Raw genomic sequence first — 23,243 nt, forward strand, 5'->3', positions numbered from 1 at the left:
ACTGCTCTCGAGGTCATGCCACAGCATCTCAAATCGGGTTGACGTCAGGACTCTGACTGGCACTCCAGAATGCGTATTTTCTTCTGTTGAAGCCATTACTTCTGTGTTTGGGTCGTTGTCCTGTTGCATCACCCAACTTCTGTCAAGCTTCAATTGGCGGCCAGATAGCCTAACATTACCCTGCAACATGTCTTGATAAACTTGGGAATGCATTTTTCCGTCAATGATAGCAAGCTGAGGCAGCAAAGCAGCCCCAAACCATGATGCTCCCTGCAACATACTTTACAGTTGGGTTGAGGTTTGATGTTGGTGTGCTGCACCTTTTTCTCCACACAGTGTTGTGTGTTCCTTCCAACAACTCAACTGTAGTTTCATCTGTCCAAGGAATATTTTGCCAGTAGCGCTGTGGAACATCCAGGTGCAGTTGTGCAAACTTCAGACGTGCAGCAATGTTTTTTTTTTTAACAGCATTGGCTTCTTCCGGTGTCCTACCATGAACACCATTCTTGTTTAGGGTTTTACGTATCGTAGACCCGTCAAGAGATGTTAGCATGTTCCAGAGATCTCTCTCTCCTTAATAACTTGGAGAAGATCTGCAAAGAGGAGTGGGACAAAATCCCTCCTGAGATGTGTGCAAACCTGGTGGCCAACTACAAGAAACGTCTGACCTCTGTGATTGCCAACAAAGGTTTTGCCACCAAGTACTAAGTCATGTTTTGCAGAGGGGTCAAACACTTATTTCCCTCATTAAAATGCAAATCAATTTATAACATTTTTGATAAGCGTTTTTCTGGATTGGTTTGTTGTTATTCTGTCTCTCACTGTTCAAATAAACCTACCATTAAAATTATAGACTGACCATTTCTTTGTCAGTGGACAAACGTACAAAATCACCACTGTTCCACGGTAAGCCGTCATTGTAAATACAAATTTGTTCTTAACTGACTTGGCTAGTTAAATAAAAGGTTAAATTTAAATGATAAAAATCTGCTGCATTGACCATGCAGACTGAACAAAAGTATCTCATGGTCAAGCAACAACAAATGCGCTCCTTGAGTGACAGGTGGGACTAGGTCTGTGTGGAAAGCGGCATGGAGAGAGAGAGAGCGAGTGGAGAGGGATGAATCAAGTAGTGGAGTAAACTTTAAAAACAGACGTTACACATAGCGTATCACATTTAACAAACCAAACATTCAAATACCGTTATAGAAGGTAAAGTAAAAACCCAAACCGGTCCGTGCATCAGCATAGTACAATATACAATATAGTAAAATACGGTATACCGCCCYGCCCTAGTACTGAGTACGACCCAGTCAATCACTGGGGCCAAGCTCCCTGACACCCAGGACCTCTATACCAGGTAGTGTCAGAAGGCCATAAAAATTGTCAAAGACTCCAGCTACCCAAGTCACAGAGTGTTCTCTCTGCTACTGTACGTCAAGCGGTCCCGATGTACCAAGTCTGGAACCAACAGAACCCTGAACAGCTTTTATCCCCAAGCCATAAGACTCCTAAATAGCTTAGTTAACCAAATAGCTACCCAGACTTTCTGCATTGACCCTCTTTGCACTAATACTTTTGACTCATCACATATGCTGCTGCTACTGTTTATTATCTATCCTGTTGCCTAGTCACTTTACCCCTACCTATTAGTGTTGCACGGTATACCAAAACATCTGTACTTTTCAGTATTCAAATTTTTGTCACATTTAGTACTTCTTTCAAATGTGTCTCACTTCATATACGGATTGAGAGGATCGAATGTCTAGTAATTTGTCTAAATCTTCAAGGGGGCAGTAGCTAGCTAGGATACTTGGCTTGCAGCTGACACATCGCGAGCGACTTTTGAGAAGCAAGCGAGAGAGGAAAAATGCCGACATCATGGCATCTTCAAACGAAAACATACCTCCACGCCCGCAGCTCGTTGACAAAACTGTCTGAAGACACTTACTATGGTAATAGGTGTTAAAGCAGTGCAGTGCCAGGGAGGTGTTATTTCCAAAACGACATAAAAACTACTTTAACCATTGTAACGTTGTCGTTAGTCTACTAGCAACTACATTTAAATTATTTTTGAGTGACAATGACATGAACATACACTATATATACACAAAAGTATGTTAACATCTCTTCAAATTAGTGGATTCAGCTGTTTCAGCCACAACCCGTTGCTGACAGGTGTATAAAATTGAGCACACAGCAAAGAAATCTCCATAGACAAACATTGGAAGTAGAATGGCCTTACTGAAGAGCTCAGTGATGGGGCCTCCCGAGTGGTGCAGCAGTCTAAGGCACTGCGCCGCAGTGCTAGATGCGTCACTACAGATCCGGGATTGATACCAGGCTGTGTCACAACCGGCCGTGACCGGGAGTCCCATAAGGCGGCGCACAATTGGCCCAACGTCGTCCGGGTTAGGGGAGGGTTTGGCCTGGGGGGCTTTACTTGGCTCATCGGCTCTATCGACTCCTTGTGGCGGGCCGGGCGCCTGCAAGCTGACTTCGGTCGTCAGTTGAATGGTGTTTCCTCTGACACACTGGTGCAGCTAGCTTCCGGGTTAAGCAGGCGGGTGTTAAGGAGCATGGCTTGGCGGGTCATGTTTCGGGAGGACGCATGATTCGACCTTCGCCTCTCCCGAGCCCGTTAGGGAGTTGCAGCAATGAGACAAGATCCTAATTATGCTGGACATGACATTTTTAACAATGCTTTTTTCCCCAAAAAAACGATTTAATTGCATCCGCCGTGGAGCCCAGTTTCATAAGTGCTATATGTCGCAGCTGCTTTCCATAGTTTTGAAGTAGATGAAGGAAAAGGAAACCGCACACTGCTCTTGATAGTATCACCGATATTTAATAAGCTTACGTATCGGCCACACGGCCTTCGTCAGAGCTTTTGGGATTTTTTGAAAGTTGCACCCTTATGTAGACCTGGCTCCACCCACATCCGTTCTACACATCGAAGGGGGTTGGAGGCAAAGGAAAATAAATAAGTGCTACCAAATATAACAATGTGCAATTCATAAATATTACAAAAGTGTATAAATAAGGCGTATTGAACACTTCTGTATAATCTCAATGAGGACATAGCAAGTTCATTAGTCATTGGGTACATCATATGAAAAACGTCAGAATAATCTACAAGAGACACACATTTCATGTTCCAATTCACAGCATAACATACAAAGGCATTTCATCATTAAGTCCTTTTGGAAACAATGTCTGGAGGGTGAAAATCCAAAAACATTCTCTTTTACTCAGAGTATTATTAATATCACCTCCCCTGTCTGATATCTTAACTTTCTCTATGCCACAAAATACGTAAGCTTATTAAATATCGGTGATACTATCAAGAGCAGTGTGCGGTTTCCTTTTCCTTCATCTTGTTCAATTGATGCCATGCACCTGCAAATAAGATTGCTCAGATGTGCGAGTGCCTTTTTGTATTCATAGTTTTGAAGTAATCACGTAGTAAAAACAGGCCTTATTTTAGAGCATTTTTCACCTTGCCAGGTCCTATTAGTTCTATTGAGCACCAACTCACCTTCCGAATGTTCTATTCCCAGTTTATTGTTCTACGTCACAATGCCTGCTTTGCTATTGTTGGCAATGAGACCTGCCCACGTTGTTTGTAGTTAAAATGTAAACAACAAAAAATGGAACTCAAAATGGAACTCTGAGGTCGTTTCATTGTTTACTATAGGTAAATACAGGTATGTCTGTCTATTTTGCCAAATATATCGCAATGTATATATTTCGATTTTTTCAAGACGGACACCATTTTAAATCAGGATAATCTCCTCTTTCTAATTACATAAGGTTGGGCAGTGTACTCTGCTGTCATCGATCGCTAGACCAGAAATAGTCAAAGGTTGCAATTTTTTCCCTACTTCCTCGTTATGCAGACATAAGCACACTTGGCACCATCAAAGGTGCGGATGTTTACTTTCTACACAAGTTATTCTTTTTCAGTTTCGTCCTAAGAACAGATTGTAGTGGTAAAATAAAAAGGGATACATTTTTTGGTGCCATTTAGGCAAAATGGAATTCTAAGCATCACTCCAGTGATGCTTAGAAGTGAGAGGCTCTGCGATCGTTCAGTTCCATTCATTTGCTATGGGCTCGCGCTAGTGTTCCAGCTTAGCCAACGTTCTTTTGACATTTTTCAGCCTTGGGTGAATTTTGACTCGTTCTATTGTTCAGCTTATCGTGGATCGCAATTGAATATCACGAAATCGGGGACAAAAACTACTAATACCTTCGGTATGTGAGCAAGAAGCTCTGTCGCCCATGGAAACTGTGGCGAAGAAAAGCATTGCTGCTAAGGTATAATAGATGAGGAGGAATCCAGGCCAGGGTCGTGCTCAAGAGAAGACACATTCTGCAGGGAAGTGACACAAGGGTAGTTCTACTGAAAGCCTACTTCTAATTCTGAACTCATTGTAGAATGTATTAATTCTGTCAAATAACAGCAGACTTTTGTTTTCCATTGCAAAACATCTTGCTACGGTGTGCCATATTGAACACCTCCCAGTAGGTAGGTGTTCTGTTCACACAGGTTAGTCTCTAGCCCAGTCCTCAAAACAAGGACAGAGARCATCTCCCCAGGAGCATCAATGGGAGAATACAAAGTGCTTTTTCACTCCAAAAGAATTACAAAGACAATGCTTTCATGGCTTTAATCTTGTGATAATGTGAGCCCATCTGGTTATTGATGCCTTTAGAAACAAAGCCCCTGCTGATGAATGGCTGTCAGTCTGATGTGAGCCATGGCAAAGAAAGAGAGCAGACAGAGCAATGCTTCCCTCTGGTCTTCATCCAGGCCAGACCGCCTTCGTCTACACACAAGGGACTTAWAACTTCATCAGTGATACTGCTGCTCGACTGTGGCCAAACCTAACACCTGCATGGAAAGGAATTGTGTGTGCGTGTGTGTGTCCAGCCCACAGAGTTACACTGTCTGGCATTCTGTACCCGAAAGCCTGCCTGGTCTGTGAGTTTGGACACTAAAAAAGCCAGACTAGCGGTTTTCATGCAACCTTTCAATCCTGAGGTAATAAGCCATGTGACAAACAAATCTCTCACACTCTAATGAGTCCACCTGCCAAACCACTCGAGAGCATTAAAGGAGAATGATAGGGGGAAATAATGTTCAACCACAACACACAGTTGGCCTCTGTGTGTAGACACAAATAACCCAGTCAGACAAAAGAGGAACTTACCGGGCTGATGGTCTGATGTACCCTGCTGTGGCTGCCTCTCCTCATGGCCGTTCTCACAGACAGTGGCGGTGGCTTGGATAGGCTTTGGCTGGGGCTCTGGTTCTGTATCCGTGTGCATTGGAACTGGTTGTAATTCCGGTTCTGGATCATTATGCACTGGAGGAGGAGACCTCAGCTGCTTCAGACGAGGTTCTAGATCGGTGTGCATTAGAACCACCGGTTCTGAGTCTGTGTGGCTCTGAGTAGCAGTCTGTGGGCTCAGCTCTAGGCCTCCAGTGTCCTTCTCCGGCACCACCTCCTCCTCCTCCTCTACCTGTGGTGGGGCCTGTTGTGGTTGTGACCCAGTAGGCCTGCAGCTTGAACACACATAGCCCTGGCTGGGCTGGATGTCTGCATGGCCTGACGACTGGCGCTCACACTCCAGGTGAAGCCATCTGGAAGCAGGGGGAGAGGAAAAATGAAGATTAAGGACATCACACATCAATGGAAAAAGAGACCATGCTAAAACAATGGAGAAAGAAAATAGAATGAACAACGGGACTGTGTGTGTTAGTACCTTTTACAACTGTGGCAGGACAGCAGGTCTTTGTGGTGCTCTGGGTCCAGGATACAGGCACATAGCGTACAGCTAAGGCTGGGGTCCTGATGTTGGACACAGGTCTCACACAGCAGACTGGTGTGGTGCCACTGACCGCTGGTCCTGGTGCCGCACTGGACACACACTCTGCAGTTCTGGAGGAGGGAGAGAGATAGACAACTGAAACTGGAGCAATGATACTTTGTTTTGTTTTTATTCATCTCCAAGAAGACTCAGATGAGGCTTCAGTCTGAACTAAAGTGCTTGGGCGAGACGCAGCAGCTTCAAGAGTGGAGGAGAGAGAGAGGAGCGAGTTAGACGGCGCAAGAGAAAGAGCGAGAACAGAGCAAAAGAGAAAGAAAAGCAAGAGGGGGTTGGGTGCTGTGTGGGCTGTGTTCCTTCTGTGCTGCCGAGTCAGACTGAGAGGCAAAAGCTAAGTGAGTGTGAAGATGTTCCGCCACCTGGCCGGCGCCTCACTGGCTGCTGCGGTCTGCAGTCAGATCTCCACCCACCACCACCACAGCTGATAGGCCACCCAGACAGGCAGCGCGTACCACCTGCTCCGCCAGAGGAAGGGGCCACAGGCAGGGGATGATGACGCATACGGTTTGATTTCCCCGCCGCGCACACACACTACTACACACACGGGCGCTGTAGCCTTATCTGAAATGATACAGGGTCTGAGGCTAAACGGCAGCCTTTAAAAGAGCAGACTGTGAGTCATTTCTTAACCACAGGAAGCACAGATAAAACCACGGAAGAAATGTAATATTCTCATCAGGTAGCTGAATTTCTCAATATGAACTGTGGGAGTTTTAAACCTCTGTTCATACGTATTGACAAATAAAAGGAACAGACAACCCTTTTATTCCATTTCTCATTCTATACAGATTTCTTCCCCCCGTGCCATCTACAGCTTTTCATACCATACAAACTCAGCAAAAAAAGAAATGGCCCTTTTTCAGTACCCTGTCTTTCAAAGATAATTCGTAAAAATCCAAATAACTTCACAGATCTTCATTGGAAAGGGTTTAATTTCCCATGCTTGTTCAATGAACCATAAACAATTAATGTACATGCACCTGTGGAACAGTCGTTAAGACACTAACAGCTTACAGATGGTAGGCAATTAAGGTCACAGTTATGAAAACTTAGGACACTAAAGAGGCCTTTCTACGGACTCTGAAAAACACCAAAAGAAAGATGCCCAGGGTCCCTGCTCATCTGCGTGTACGTGCCTTAGGCATGCTGCAAGGAGGCATGAGGACTGCAGATGTGGCCAGAGCAATATATTGCAATGTCCATACTGTGAGACGCCTAAGACAGAGCTACAGGGAGACAGGACGGACAGCTGACTGCCTCAAAGTGGCAACGGACTGCCTCAAAGTGGCAGATCACGTGTAACAGTACATCCGAACATCACACCTGCGGGACAGGTACAGGATGGCAACAACTGCCCGAGTTACACCAGGAACGCACAATCCCTCCATCAGTGCTCAGACTGTCCGCAATAGGCTGAGAGAGGCTGGACTGAGGGCTTGTAGGCCTGTTGTAAGGGGCAGGTCCTCACCAGACATCACCGGCAACAACGACGCCTATGGGCACAAACCCACCGTCGCTGGACCAGACAGGACTGGCAAAAAGTGGTTTTGTCTCACCAGGGGTGATGGTCAGATTCACTTTTATCGCCGAAGGAATGAGCATTACACCGAGGCCTGTACTCTGGAGCGGGATCGATTTGGAGGTGGAGGGTCCGTCATGGTCTGGGGCGGTGTGTCACAGCATCATCGGACTGAGCTTGTTGTCATTGCAGGCAATCTCAACGCTGTGCGTTACAGGGAAGACATCCTCCTCCCTCATGTAGTACCCTTCCTGCAGGCTCATCCTGACATGACCCTCCAGCATGACAATGCCACCAGCCATACTGCTCGTTCTATGCGTGATTTCCTGCAAGACAGGAATGTCAGTGTTCTGCCATGGCCAGCGAAGAGCCCGGATCTCAATCCCATTGATCACGTCTGGGACCTGTTGGATCAGAGGGTGAGGGATGGGGCCATTCCCCCCAGAAATATCCAGGAACTTGCAGGTGCCTTGGTGGAAGAGTGGYGTAACATCTCACAGCAAGAACTGGCAAATKTGGTGCAGTCCATGAGGAGGAGATGCACTGCAGTACTTAATGCAGCTGGTGGCCACACCACATACTGACTGTTACTTTTGATTTTGATCCCCCCTTTGTTCAGGGACACATTATTCAATTTCTGTTAGTCACATGTCTGTGGAACTTGTTCAGTTTATGTCTCAGTTGTTGAATCTTATGTTCATACAAATATTTACACATGTTAAGTCTGCTGAAAATAAACGCAGTTGACAGTGAAAGGACGTTTGTTTTTTTGCTGAGTTTACCTGTAATATACAGCAGAGGACAGGATTATTATTTTATTTTTAAAGGGCATGTTCTGCCCCATGAACTTTTAGGGGGCATTTTGAGGCGTTTATGACATTTTCATTTGTGGGGGGGGGGAAAATAAACTTAAATAACGAATGTGGAAATGTTTCTAAAGTCGTGTATTGGCAAAAAAGCACACATTTACTCAATTAATGTCATTGTAAAATACTTTATATTATTATTATTAATTTAAAATCACATATGTAAAAATTCACATTATTTGTGGTGTTAGTTGCCTAAATGTGATGCCTAACAATTGGACACACCAATGATCAGTATTAAAATTCAGCTATTCGTAACACATAAATAAATATAATTACAGGACAACTAAGTAATTTATGGAACAAGGTTGATCTATTCCTCTGGTGGGCCTTCGAGAAGATCATTCGGTCCGTCAGCGTGCTGGTATTGAGCTGGATTCTCCTGTCCCTTTTTACACTACTCATTAGTGAAAAAGCCCATTCCACCTTGGCTGAAGCAAAAAATATATATATATWTTTTTTTAAACTAGTTTAAGTGACAAATGAACTAAACTGACCATACGCTGCTTTGTGACTGAGGCTCTCATATTTTTTTAGACTGAGTCCATGTCACACAAAAATCTAAAGCGATAGCCCCGCGAAAGCTCTTAGATGTCTTTTGTACCAAAGTTTCGTGGCAGGCTTTGCATAACATTACAGTGGCAGGATCTTGAATGGCCTCGACCCCCACCCAATCAATCTTCCATCCCTCGATGGTAGTGTTTTTTTTACTGTGGTTTTGACGGTTGACTTGCTCAGTGGTAGAGGCTGGCGGTGGGTCATTATTATTAACATATTTTTCTACTTCTGCTGTCGTTGATGTTTGCGCCGTCGTTTTTCAAATTAGAAATCGCTCAATGCCAATAAAAAAATAGTTGAGAAAGGGGAGCAGGTCTGCTTACCGTGGACAGATTTTGACAGGAGTGAACTCCTTCACTTTTCCTCTTCCCCTGTTATTATTACCCGAGGTGCCAAGGCTGTGCGATATGGGGGGGAAGGGGCTTGATCTCGCTACTGCAGCCGGTGTATAGTTTTAATTTGTGATATCTTACAATACATTTAAGGGCATTTATTTGCCCTCGTTATGACAATTTAGGGGGCATTTAAGAAACTTTAGTGGGCATTTCTGCCCCCAGTCCTCGTTAAATTACGACCCTGATACAGCACCTTACACTATATAGTCTATCTTTCACAGTATTGTAGTGTCTTCCACATACCTTACACCTCCATCCGTTGGTAGGGATGTCGTCGATGGCCGGTTGCAGGCAGAAGGTGTGGTAGCCTTTGTCACACATGTCACACACCAACATCTTATCGTCCTCCCCTGGGTTCCTGCACACATGGAGAAGGACACTTGAGGATTGTACATATATTCTTTGGCTCTATGGACTCTATACGTAGCCCCTTGTGCCATAATCCTCAAAACTAACGACTGCTGCAAAGTCACAGCTAAAGGGTCAATGTGTTGGTCTAATCTGTATTGCAGAGCCGACCTGAACTTATCGCCGGACTCGGTTGCTAACAGTAACCAGGCTGTTTGAGGTACGAGACGAAAGAGCAGTGCCTGAGGGTGCGTTACCCACAAACCACAGTGGAAGCACAAACAAAATCACACAGTTTCCACCTCCGTGCCTGACGGCCACCGACACACAAATCTCAATACAGGGGCCAGGTCAGGTGTGTGGGTGGACGGATGGGGCGGTTGGAAGGTGACTCACTTGCATGTCTGGCAGACCTTGCACTCGGGGCACTGCCAGCCGGCTCTCCTCAGCGGAGTCACAGCCATGTCCAGGCAGGCCCCGTGGTAGTGCTGCCCACAGCTGGTACAGAAGAGCTGGTCAGGGAGCTCCCCAGGGCTGTCACACAGTGCACAGATAAAGTCGTCTGGAACTAAGAGGGGGAAGGTAAGAGGGGGAGGAAAGGAGAGAGAGTAAGAGGGAGGGAGGGAGCGGGGGAGAGAGAGAGAAATGGAGAATAGAATGGGGATTGTGAGTAGCTAGTGTCTAGAGTTTTTCCTTGGTCCTACTTATGACAGCATTACTTCAATTATTTCAAGTGAATTATTAGAATGCTGGACTCACATCTGCTGATGGCCAGTTCTATATGATCTGGACAGAGGAGGGAGAGACTCCTGATATCCTGAAAAGTCCCTGCCGCCCCCGCACATGGGAAATGGTACAGTCGAGCACATCCTTCAGCACAGCACTTGATGGAGGCTCCAAGGCGCTTACAGTACGCACAGTGCTAGAGAAGGGGGAGACAAGAGAGTCAATCAAATGTATTTATACTGAACAAAAATATAAAACTCAACATGCTAAATGTTGGCGCCATGTTTCATGAGCCGAAATAAAAGATTGCAGAAATTTCGATACGCAAAAAAAACATCTCAAATTTTGTGCACACATTTGTTTACATCCCTGTTAGTCAGCATTTCTCCTGCCAAGATAATCCATCCACCTGACAGGTGTGGCATATCAGGAAGCTGATTAAAACAGCATGATCATTACACAGGTGCATGTTGTGCTGGGGATAATCAAAGGCCACAATAGAAATTGCAGTTGTGTCACATAACACAATGCTACAGATGTCTCAGGTTGAGGGAGCGTGTACAATTGGCATGCTGACTGCAGGAATGTCCACCAGAGCTGTTGCCAGAGAATTGAATGTTCATTTGTCAACCATAAGCCGCCTCCAACGGCGCTTTAAAGAATTTGGCAGTACTTCCAACCGGCCTCACAACCGCAGACCATGTGTAACTATGCCAGGCCAGGATCTCCACATCCGGCTTCTTCACCGGTGGGATCGTCTGAGACCAGCCACCCCGACAGCTGATGAAACTGTAGGTTTCCACAACCAAAGAATTTCTGCAGATACTGTTCGAAACAGTCTCAGGGAAGCTCATCTGCATGCTCGTCGTCCTCACCAGGATCTTGACCAGAACTGCCGTTCGGCGTCGTAATTAACTTCAGTGGGAAAATGCTCACCTTTGATGGCCACTGGTACGCTGGAAAAGTGTGCTCTTCACTGATGAATCCCAGTTTCAACTGTACCGGGTAAATGGCAGACAGAATGTATGGTGTTGTGTGGGTGAAACAGGAAGCTATCACATAGCCAAAAACATGGTTCCTATTTACACAGTCAGCAAAGATGGCTTCAAGATCCAAGATTCCTATTTACACAGTCAGCAAAGGTGGATTCAAGAAGATACAAGATTCCATCTCGCACATATCCACTATCCCAACACTATAACAAAAATAAGGGAGATATTGAAACATGTCGCGTTGAATGACTGGACCAGACTTCAATGCTTCAGACACTAATGCCACCTTGCAATCGGTAGGCTGTGTGTGTTACATGTTAAAGACACTTACTTATCATTTCAATTATAATAATGATTGAGCCTACTTATACATAATTACACAATCATAAGCTTCCTATTCCATCTGCAGCCTATTGCTGCCTGCATAAATAATTAACTTAGGTTATTTAAGAACTCATAATGGTAAAATAGGAGATGGGAACTCATGTTATTAATTCATTAGTGCGGCGCTTAAAGCACACTATATTTTGATGAGCGTGTAAAACATTTGTTTGTTAATATTAGGTGTAATAATCCTATTATCATATGTAGCCAGTAACAATGGTGGAAACAATTTGTTTCATTTGGTTTTGTATTCAGTTAGCAGTGTGCATTCATTCATACGATCTCATTTTAGAAGTGATGTTTTCTACCCTGACACTTGTTTGAAAATCACCATTCATAATCGCAATCTGGCCCCAAAAAATTGCAATTAGATACTGTATTTTGTCCAAATCGTGCAGCCATAGGGCTAAGCACGCACCCCTGATGGGCCCCGATGTTGAGGGTGAGCTTGGCGGATGTGTTGTTGTCTCTCACTCTCTGGGGGCGGCCTGTCAGGAAGTCCAGGATCCAGTTGCAAAGGGAGGTGTTCAGTCCCAGGGTCCTGAGCTTAGCGATGAGCTTAGAGTGCACTATGGTGTTGAACGCTGAGCTGTAGTCAATGAACAGCATTCTCACATAGGTGTTCCTCTTATCCAGGTGGGAGTGGGCAGTGTGGAGTGCAATAGATATCGCATCATCTGTCGATCTTTATGCAAATTGAGAGGGTCCAGTGTGTCTGGGATGGTGTTGTGAGTCATGACCAGGCTTTCAAAGCATTCCATGTGCAAAAAGTCCCTCAGGGTTGTGGCGACAACAACATAACACATTTATTCAATCATTTGAAGAATAACCATCCCATTCTTTAATATTGCATTGTAAAACAATTTCTTGTTTTTTAAGCACCTGACAGCAGCAATGCCCCTCAGCCACAAAGCACTTCATGGCTACAGGGCGATTGTCATTTAGACAGGTTATCTTGGCATTCTTGGGCACAGGGTCTATGGTGGTCTGCTTGAAACATATAGGTATAACAGACGGTCAGGGAGAGATTGAAAATATTAGTGTAGACACCTGACAGCTGGTCAGCGTATGCTCGGAGTAGATGTCCTGGTAATCCGTCTGGCCCCGCGGCCTTGTGAATGTTAACCTGTTTAAAAGGTCTTACTCACATCGGCTACGGGGAGCGAGATCACACAGTCGTCCGGTACTCACTGGGCAGCTTGCGGCTGGCTTTCCCTGTGTAATCCATGATAGTTTGCAAGCCCTGCCACATCCTGTATTGATGTTTTGACTGTTTGATGGCTCATCAGAGGTTGTAGCTGGATTTCTTATAAGTGTCAAGGTTAGTGTCACCGCTCCTTGAAAGCGGCAGCAGAAGCCTTTAGCTAAGTGCGGATGTTGCCTATAATCCATGGTTTCTAGATACAGTGGGGAGAACAAGTATTTGATACACTGTCGATTTTGCAGGTTTTCCTACTTACAAAGCATGTAGAGGTCTGTAATGTTTTATCATAGGTACACTTCAACTGTGAGAGACGGAATCTAAAACAAAAATCCAGAAAATCACATTGTATGATTTTTACGTAATTAATTTGCATTTTATTGCATGACATAAGTATTTGATACATCAGAAAAGCAGAACTTAATATTTGGTACAGAGACCTTTGTTTGCAATGACAGAGATCATATGTTTCCTGTAGTTCTTAACCAGGTTTGCACACACTGCAGCAGGGATTTTGGCCCACTCCTCCATACAGACCTTCTCCAGATCCTTCAGGTTTCGGGGCTGTCGCTGGGCAATACGGACTTTCAGCTCCCTCCAAAGATTTTCTATTGGGTTGTCCACTCCAGGACCTTGAGATGCTTCTTACGGAGCCACTCCTTAGTTGCCCTGGCTGTGTGTTTCGGGTCGTTGTCATGCTGGAAGACCCAGCCACGACCCATCTTCAATACTCTTACTGAGGGAAGGAGGTTGTTGGCCAAGATCTCACGATACATGGCTCCATCTATCCTCCCCTCAATACGGTGCAGTCTTCCTGTCCCCTTTGCAGAAAAGCATCACCAAAGAATGATGTTTCCACCTCCATGCTTCACGGTTGGGATGGTGTTCTTGGGGTTGTACTCATCCTTCTTCTTCCTCCAAACACGGCGAGTGGAGTTTAGACCAAAAAGATCTATTTTTGTCTCAACAGAACACATGACCTTCTCCCATTCCTCCTCTGGATCATCCAGATGGTCATTGGCAAACTTCAGACAGGCCTGGACTGGCTTGAGCAGGGGGACCTTGCGTGCGCTGCAGGATTTTATTCCATGACGGCGTAGTGTGTTACTAATGGTTTTCTTTGAAACTGTGGTCCCAGCTCTCTTCAGGTCATTGACCAGGTCCTGCCGTGTAGTTCTGGGCTGATCCCTCACCTTCCTCATGATCATTGAATGCCCCACAAGGTGAGATCTTGCATGGAGCCCCAGACCGAGGGTGATTGACCGTCATCTTGAACTTCTTCCATTTTCTAATAATTGCGCCAACAGTTGTTGCCTTCTCACCAAGCTGCTTGCCTATTGTCCTGTAGCCATCCCAGCCTTGTGCAGGTCTACAATTTTATCCCTGATGTCCTTACACAGCTCTCTGGTCTTGGCCATTGTGGAGAGGTTGGAGTCTGTTTGAGTGTGTGGACAGGTGTCTTTTATACAGATAACGAGTTCAAACAGGTGCAGTTAATACAGGTAATGAGTAGAGAACAGGAGGGCTTCTTAAAGAAAAACGAACAGGTCTGTGAGAGCCGGAATTCTTACTGGTTGGTAGGTGATCAAATACTTATGTCATGCAATAAAATGCGAATTAATTACTTAAAAATCATACAATGTGATTTTCTGGATTTTTGATTCCGTCTCTCACAGTTGAAGTGTACCTATGATAAAAAATTACAGACCTCTACATGCTTTGTAAGTAGGAAAACCTGCAAAATCGTCAGTGTATCAAATACTTGTTCTCCCCACTGTATGTACGTACGGTCACTGTGGGGATGACGTCGTCAATGCACTTCTTAATTAAGCCGCTGACTGAGGTGGTAAACTCCTCAATGCCATCAGATTAATCCCAGAACACATTCCAGTCTGTGCTAGCGAAACAGTCCTGTAGCGTAGCATCCACTTCATTGGAACACTTCCGTATTGAGCGCATCACTGGTACTTCCTGTTTGAGTTTTTGCTTCTTAGCAGGAATCAGGAGAATAGAGTTATGGTCAGATTTGCCAAATGGAATGCGAGGGAGAGCTTTGTATGGATTTCTTTGTGTGGACTAAAAGGTGATCAAGTGTTTTGTTGCCTCTAGTTGCACAGGTGACATGCTGGTAAAAATGAGGTCAAGCGGATTTCAGTTTCCCTGCATTAAAGTCATAAGGAGTGCTCTGGATGTGCCTCCAGGACAAAGTGCTTTTACAGTAACATGCTCTAAACCGAGAGTCAGATTAAAATTGATACAATATGGTAATCCAGTCCCTTACAGCATCTACAGACAAAATGAAAAACTCCTACAACAAAGGACAAAGAATTTCAAAGGAAGACATCTCTAAAGTATTGTCCACAGAATGCAGTATTGCTCATGCAAGTCCGTGGTTCCCCCATCCTTTCATGCTTCCTTTAAAACGATCCATCAATGCTCTCAGTGCTTCCAGATCAAAAAGGTTCCCTTTGTCACACTATGATTAGCCCATTGATGCTAACACTTCCCTTCCAGAGTGTCATATCATATGCTAATGGTACTTCAGATTCCCTCAGAAGTTATTCCCCAAACACACTGAGTCATGCCTCCTCTCATCTGCAATGATCTGAACAAACTGACCAGGCGAAAGCCAGCCTACTGATGAGCTTCCACCATATTGCTATCACTCTTCAAGTCTTTTCCAACCATTGCAGATGAAGGCGGATGAATGTTTAGACACTTGAAAAGGAGCTGGTGATTTGCTGATGGTCTAGCAGGCAAGGGGGGTGCCAGACAAATGGGATGTGCCCCAAATGGATCCCTATTCCCTGTAGGCCCAAGTCAAAAGTAGTGCACTATATAGGGAATAGGGTGCCATTTGGAACGTAGCCACCCAGTCAGGGGTCTGTGAGTTGTGTTGGTGCTAATGCTACAGTAGGCACCGAGCTAAGCCACCATGACTCTATACAGCCTTCACTGTTGAGTGGCATGACCTTTTCCATTTCACAGCTGAGAGAGGAGAGAGCAGCGCTGCCAGGGGCGACCTTTACCAGCCGGCCTGATCCATCACCTCACCAGTCTCCCTCCCTCGTCCTCTCTCTATCAGTCTCTCACTGGAACACCCCCTTCCTGCTGCTGTCATTCATTACAGGCACCATGTTAACAGTGTGTCCATAGTGAATAAGAGTTAACGCATATTCATAAGCCAGTGCAAAGTGCTACTGTATTTACTGTAGACACTGACAACTCAGGAGACAGTTAAAATCCTATTCTCTAGAGCAGTGGTATTCAAAGTCGGGGAACACAAAATTAAGAGTACAGAGTATAAAAACTTTGAGAAAGAGAATTTGAAAAATACAATTTTATTGAGTAAATGCATTTATTGGTTTCTTTTCATGTTGATAAGAGACGAAAATGCAATGAATTGAAAGTCATTTGTTTATGTAAAAACCTTACATTTACAGACTTTAAGGTTAAGGTTGTGTCATTAGATTTAGGGTGGGCTTGCAAGAAATTCTTGGGGGGGGAAAAAAATGGGGTCCACAGAAACTCTGGCAGAAATAAATTGGGTCCCCACTGAAAAAGTTTGAATACCACTGCTCTAGTGTATAATCCCATTCACTTTATAGACATGTTTCATCAGTGGAATGTGGGCTGCTCACCTCTGTGCTACCTGAGTCGATGGATCTGTCCACGTTGAGCAGTGATTGTCCCTCGCCCACGCACACACCCTGCGACCATAACGCACAGCGGTGATGTGCCCAGCACTGCCCCGACTCCTCAAAGAGAGACTGGATGTCCACGTCTCCTGGGAGGCCCACATGAGCCAGCTCATCCCAGAACCTGCTGGCCTTGTCTGGGTCTGGTAACTCCCCATAGCTCTCAGCTCCACTGGAAGAGAGATGAGCAAAGACAACTGGAGATGAGGCAGAGGTAGAAAGAGTTGATGAAGCAAAGTGAGGCAACCTGGGAGGAGAAGACCGTAAAGGATTAAGGAGAAGAACTAATGCAGAGAGGAGAGGAGGGAGAGAGCAGAAGAGGAGAAAGAGGGGGTGGGAGGGGGTCGTATTATTTGGCTGTGACACACAAGAGGCTGGCTGTTCAGTCTCATAAAATCTGCTGAAAGGGAAGCGGTTCCCAGAGTCCATGGCTTGCTCTAGTGAGCCGCAAAGCATGCGGAAAATGTGGCGAGAGGGAATTAGCATTTATAAGGACCCTAGTTGGTTTCAGTACACAGTAAACACACAAACAGCCAAAAATGGAAAGACTGAGGTCTAGGATGATGATGATGGAGGAAGTTAGAATCATATTCCCTGTATAATGCCTTGTCATTGTTATGGCTCTTCTGACAGGAGCTTATATATTGTGCAATATAGGTTTAGTATTCAATGCACCTTATGGAACAGTGTGGACTATGAAGAGACACACGATAAAAAAAAAAACACTAAACACACGTGGATTATGTGTTGTAGATATGTGGTAGTAGAGAAGTGGCCTGAGGTTACACACTTAATGTGTTGTGAAATCTGTTGTGAACGTATTGTAAGGTTTTTTAAATTGTATAACTGCCTTCATTTTGCTTGACCCCAGGAAGAGTAGCTGCTGCCTTGGCAACAGCTAATGGGATCCATAATAAACACAAATGCCACCATCCTTTTGTTTATATCGTCCTCCTCCTCCCTCATCCTCTGTTTCTCTCCCTCTCCCCACCCGCACTCTCTCTCCATGGACCAGTCAAGTCTAGAGACCCGATGACCAATCACACTGCTCCAACACAACAATGCTTGGCTGGCATTAGCCTGCTGCCAGGGGAGTTGCGGTGTGTGTGTGTGTGTGTGTTAGTGCTCTGCTCTCTCTGCACATTACATTACGTCACAGGGACCCCAGGGAGATGCTCTATTGGCTCCAAAAGAGCCAAAACAAATTAGGCAGCTGTCCAAAACCTTTGTTGGCATAGTGCACAGTACGCACACACACAAATGTACAGAGCGCAAGCACACACACTGCAAACGCTCACGTGTTAGTGTTACTCTACGTGGCATCGTAGGGCCCCTGGTGACCACAGTAGGCAGAAAAGGCTTGCTAAGGTGGAGCAGAGCGGCACCAATTTAGCCTTCAAGAGCAGAGTGCTAGCGTTCATATACGCACTCAGACCCTTCCTCTGAAATACACAAAGCACTTATTCCACACATCAACTCTGAGATTACAGATCTCAGCTGCCAGCTAAATCACGTCATATAACGATGCTGCACACACATCTTCGTTTGATACTGTTTTTGTGTTCCTTTGTTTTTATGCTCATGTGTCATGTTTCTCACTCAAAGGCTGTGCGTCTGTATTGGACAGCAGCAGCAGAGCCCAGCTCTCGTTTTCACCCAGCTCATTAACCGGCTACAGAGGCCATCACAGATTTCACCGTCCCTGCTCAGCCAGACCAGCTCCGCTGGCCAAACCCTTTGCCAGCCAGCTCTACTTACTTCTGTGTGTCCCTCTGTCCTGAGCTGACCTCTCCGGCCGAGTCACTGGGCTTAGTTGTTCTGTCACCACCGCTGTCGGCGCCGCCTTGGCCTTTGCTGGCCTTCCTGTGGTCGCTGGAGTGGCCTACTCCGCCTGTCGCTTTGCGCTCGTGTCCAGGCGAGGAGTCAAACACTCGGAGATCCCCCTGACCCAGCAGACTTCGGCCGTCACAGTAACAGAAGGCACAGAGCTGCTCACTGAAAGAGAGAGAGAGAGAGAGAGAGAGAGAGAGAGAGAGAGAGAGAGAGAGAGAGAGAGAGAGAGAGAGAGAGATGGTTAATTATATATGGGACATTCAGCTATGCATGCAGTGCGTAAAAGTAGGAAAATGTATGAACTCACTACAAGTCGCTATGCATAAGAGCATCTGCTAAACGCGTCTGCTAAATGACAAAAATGGAAATGGTCACTGGCTGGTCGTGAATTAATTATCTTTGGTATTGCCTGGTCAGGTGCAAGCAAAGCAAGTATACAGTCGTGGCCAAAAGTTTTGAGAAAGACACAAATATTAATTTCCACAAAGTTTGCTGCTTCAGTGTCTTTAGATATTTTTGTCAGATGTTACTATGGAATACTGAAGTATAATTACAAGCATTTCATAAGTGTCAAAGGCTATTATTGACAATTACATGAAGTTGATGCAAAGAATCAATATTTGCAGTGTTGACCCTTCTTTTTCAAGACCTCTGCAATCCGCCCTGTCATGCTGTCAATTAACTTCTGGGCCACATCCTGACTGATGGCAGCCCATTCTTGCATAATCAATGCTTGGAGTTTGTCAGAATTTGTGGGGTTTTGTTTGTCCACCCGCCTCTTGAGGATTGACCACAAGTTCTCAATGGGATTAAGATCTGGGGGTTTTCCATGCCATGGACCCAAAATATCGATGTTTTGTTCCCCGAGCCACTTAGTTATCACTTTTGCATTATGGCAAGGTGCTCCATCATGCTGTAAAAGACATTGTTCGTCACCAAACTGTTCCTGGATGGTTGCTCTCGGAGGATGTGTTGGTACCATTCTTTATTCATGGCTGTGTTCTTAGGCATAATTGTGAGTGAGCCCACTCCCTTGGCTGAGAAGTAACCCCACACATGAATGGTCTCAGGATGCTTTACTGTTGGCATGACACAGGACTGATGGTAGCGCTCACCTCGTCTTCTCCAGACAAGCTTTTTCCGGATGCCCCAAACAATCAGAAAGGGGATTCATCAGAGAAAATGACTTTACCCCAGTCCTCAGCAATCCAATCCCTGTACCTTTTGCAAAATATCAGTCTGTCCCTGATGTTTTTCCTGGAGAGAAGTGGCTTCTTTGCTGCCCTTCTTGACACCAGGCCATCCTCCAAAAGTCTTCGCCTCACTGTGCGTGCAGATGCACTCACACCTGCCTGCTGCCATTCCTGAGCAAGCTCTGTACTGGTGGTGCCCCGATCCCGCAGCTGAATCAACTTTAGGAGACAGTCCTGGTGCTTGCTGGACTTTCTTGGGGGCCCTGAAGCCTTCTTCACAACAATTGAACCGCTCTCCTTGAAGTTCTTGATGATCCAATAAATGGTTGATTTAGGCGCAATCTTACTGGCAGCAATATCCTTGCCTGTGAAGCCCTTTTTGTGCAAAGCAATGATGACGGCACGTGTTTCCATGTAAATAACCATGGTTGACAGAGGAAGAACAATGATTCCAAGCACCACCCTCCTTTTGAAGCTTCCAGTCTGTTATTCGAACTCAATCAGCATGACAGAGTGATCTCCAGCCTTGTCCTCGTCAACACTCACACCTGTGTTAACGAGAGAATCACTGACATGTCAGCTGGTCCTTTTGTGGCAGGGCTGAAATGCAGTGGAAATGTTTTTGGGGGGATTCAGTTCATTTGCATGGCAAAGAGGGACTTCGCAATCAATTGCAATTCATCTGATCACTCTTCATAACATTCTGGAGTATATGCAAATTGCCATCATACAAACTGAGGCAGCAGACAGTGAAAATGTATATTTGTGTCATTCTCAAAACTTTTGGCCACGACTGTACACACATACTGTACACACACAAGGCAATATATTATTACAACAAAAATCTGTCGGAATTGAAAGTTACACATAGACCTTTGATCAACCTATACTCAATCAACTGATCAAGCCACATCCATGTATTCGAGGATCCAAAACAGAGGATCTCGAGCCACCATAGAGAGATGTGCCGAGAGGTTGGGAGTCAGTAAGGGAGGGAAAGTAAAGCGAGCCAGGCAGATCAGACCAGCGCAGGCAGCAAATATTTATCAGGTTGGTTTCTAGAGGAGATAGGCTTGTTAATAAGATTAATACGATCCCTGGAGAGATTCTGCCTGTCTGGCCTGACTGCCCCTCCATCAGCAACATCGACAGTGCAGTCAGTCTGGGAGATTGATTACAACCTTTAACAGAGTGACACCTGGGGGGGTGCACTGTGCATGTGTGTGTTTGTGCATTAATGAGAATAGCAGAGAAGCCCATTTGCCGAACGCATGTATACTGACAGACGGACCTATACATATCTCATTAACAAATATACAAACATACAGACAGACAACATGCAAACATATGAAGACTTGACATAGGCCTCTCTGACTGACCTGCTTTTGGCTCCTCGGGTAGTAGCAGGGCCAGCGGCGGAGGGTTCGGCCGCATCCCCAGTCTGAGGGCTCTGGACGTGGGGAGAGTGGGGCTTCTCCTCGGCCTCCCCCGGACCCTCAGTGGTAACCACCTCCACACTGTTCACCTGCTGCTGGGCTGGAGTATCTGATGGTGCAAAGACACAGAGGATGGGGTTTAGAGGCAGAGAAGCATGAATGTCTAGGCATAGAATCTAACCGGTACGTTTCCATAGATTCCTATGAGTCATGTATATTTGTGCCCTGAAGTGATCATCCATCTACCAAATGTCAGATCAGATGTGAATACAGGCATTAAGTCTCTGACCGACACGGAGGACTGGACGGTTGTCTTCAGTTCCAGGCTATTTGCTCCAGGTCAGAAACAGAAACACCCTTTGGTAGAGAAAGGGATGATGGTGGGAATATGGAGACCATATGCTGGAGCGCTGATTGCAGTAAACCCAAGGGGAGCCCACAGGCAGGTTTCCAGTCACATACGACAATAACAACGTTGACAAAAACACCAATTACTCACGTCACTTCAGACAAACAGAACAGAGGGTTATTAGAAACCTGAATAGTGGCCATGGCCTTTTACACAGACACTTTCAACATTGGACTATAATTGGACGTCTGACAAGTAACCTCTGAGTGGTTTGGGTTGAGTTTTGACATGTCTGTGGCTGGCCTGCACTTGTAGTTACATTCCATCTATTGGTGGTTTGTAATTTTGATGAGCATTTAGCGAACATGTCAATGCCACTGGCAATTAGGGGTTAAATAGATGTATTTAGTCCCAAAGGTCAAAGGTCTTCTCCAAGGTACATACCGTATGTTCATTGTTTAGGTTTGAAGGTGAGCAATGTATTAATAACCTATTGAGACAATTACTATGGCAACAAGCATGAAAGGTAAAGTGACCCAAACACATGGTGTCATGAAAGGAGAGCCAGACAGACACAGGAAGGATTGGTACTAAAGGTCATGTCACGACCTCGGTGTTGACTTTTTCTGTTCTTGAACTCAGTTGTGCACACAAGTCAAGGGCCAAGACTATTGTAAAGACACATTGTAAGTGAAGACCCTTTAGTTCCAACTGGAGAAAGCAGACAGTAATGCAGTCTGACTCCGTTCGCCTGCACACCCCTATTGGAGCTCTAGAAGCCAGTCGGTGAGATAAATAACAATAGTGATTGTGTAACTTGTTCATAAAAATTGGGAACTTCGACCCAAAAAAATCTATACCCATTGTTAAAGCAAGGTAAAATAACATATCCCACTCCCAAATGCATGCACACACCCCCTCTGAAACACCTACAAGGTCTAGGGCAGAGAGAAGAAAAATCACTCCAACTATATAGCACCGTCCAACAACAGTGCATTCGTAGTATTCAGACCCCTTTTCCACATTTGTCAAGTTACAGCCTTATTTTAAAATTGATAAAATTGTTTGTTTTTCATCAACCTACACACAATACCCCATAATGCAAGAAAAGGTTTTTAGAAAGTCTGCAAATGTATATGAAAAAATAAATAATTATATCACACTTACATAAGTATTCAGACCCTTTACTCAGTACTTTGCTGAAGCACCTTTGTCAGCGATTACTGCCTCGAGTCTTCTTGGGTATGTTAATACAAGCTCGGCACACCTGTATTTGGGGAGTTCTCCCATTCTTCTCTTCAGATCCTCTCAGCTCTGTCAGGTTGGATGGGGAGCGTCGCTACACAGCTATTATCAGGTTTCTCCATAGATATTAGATTGGGTTCAAGTCCGGGCTCTAGCTGGGCCACTCAAGGAAATTCAGAGACTTGTCCCAAAGCCACTCCTGCGTTGTCTTGGCTGTGTGATTAGGGTTGCTGTCCTGTTGGAAGGTGAACCTTCGCCACAATCTGAGGTCCTGAGCGGTCTAGAGCAGGTTTTCATTAAGGATATCTGTACTTTGTTCCATTCAACTTTCCCTCGATCCTGACTAGTCTCCCAGTCCCTGCGACTGAAAAACATCCCCAAAACATGATGCTGCCACCACGCTTCACCGTAGGGATGGTGCCTGGTTTCCTCCAGATGTGGCGCTTGGCATTCAGGCCAGAGAGTTCAATCTTTGTTTCATCAGACCAGAGAATTTTGTTTCTCATGGTCTGAGAGTCCTTTAGGTATCTTTTGGCGAAGTCCAAGCGGGCTGTCATGTGCCTTTTACTGAGGAGTGGCTTCCGTCTGGCCACTCTAACATAAAG

The 23,243-nt window shown here is 45.3% G+C and overlaps 1 protein-coding gene across 5 annotated transcripts in view; it reads right to left on the reverse strand.

Moving 5' to 3' along the window:
- The window catches only part of LOC111979462 (histone-lysine N-methyltransferase 2C), a 148,586-nt gene that overhangs the window by 107,994 nt on the left and 17,349 nt on the right, over positions 1-23,243 (reverse strand). For all 5 annotated transcript variants that reach the window (XM_024010021.2, XM_024010020.2, XM_024010022.2 and 2 more), the window contains exons 4-11: positions 20,988-21,153; positions 18,341-18,577; positions 16,526-16,754; positions 10,341-10,503; positions 9,978-10,149; positions 9,477-9,591; positions 5,773-5,948; positions 5,217-5,650 (exon numbers count right to left, since the gene is read on the reverse strand). In XM_024010021.2, coding sequence (XP_023865789.1) covers positions 5,217-5,650; positions 5,773-5,948; positions 9,477-9,591; positions 9,978-10,149; positions 10,341-10,503; positions 16,526-16,754; positions 18,341-18,577; positions 20,988-21,153 — 1,692 coding nt within the window. The remainder of the gene's footprint in view (positions 1-5,216; positions 5,651-5,772; positions 5,949-9,476; positions 9,592-9,977; positions 10,150-10,340; positions 10,504-16,525; positions 16,755-18,340; positions 18,578-20,987; positions 21,154-23,243) is intronic.

Source organism: Salvelinus sp. IW2-2015, linkage group LG19 (assembly GCF_002910315.2).
Source record: "Salvelinus sp. IW2-2015 linkage group LG19, ASM291031v2, whole genome shotgun sequence".
Taxonomy (NCBI): Eukaryota; Metazoa; Chordata; class Actinopteri; order Salmoniformes; family Salmonidae; genus Salvelinus; species Salvelinus sp. IW2-2015.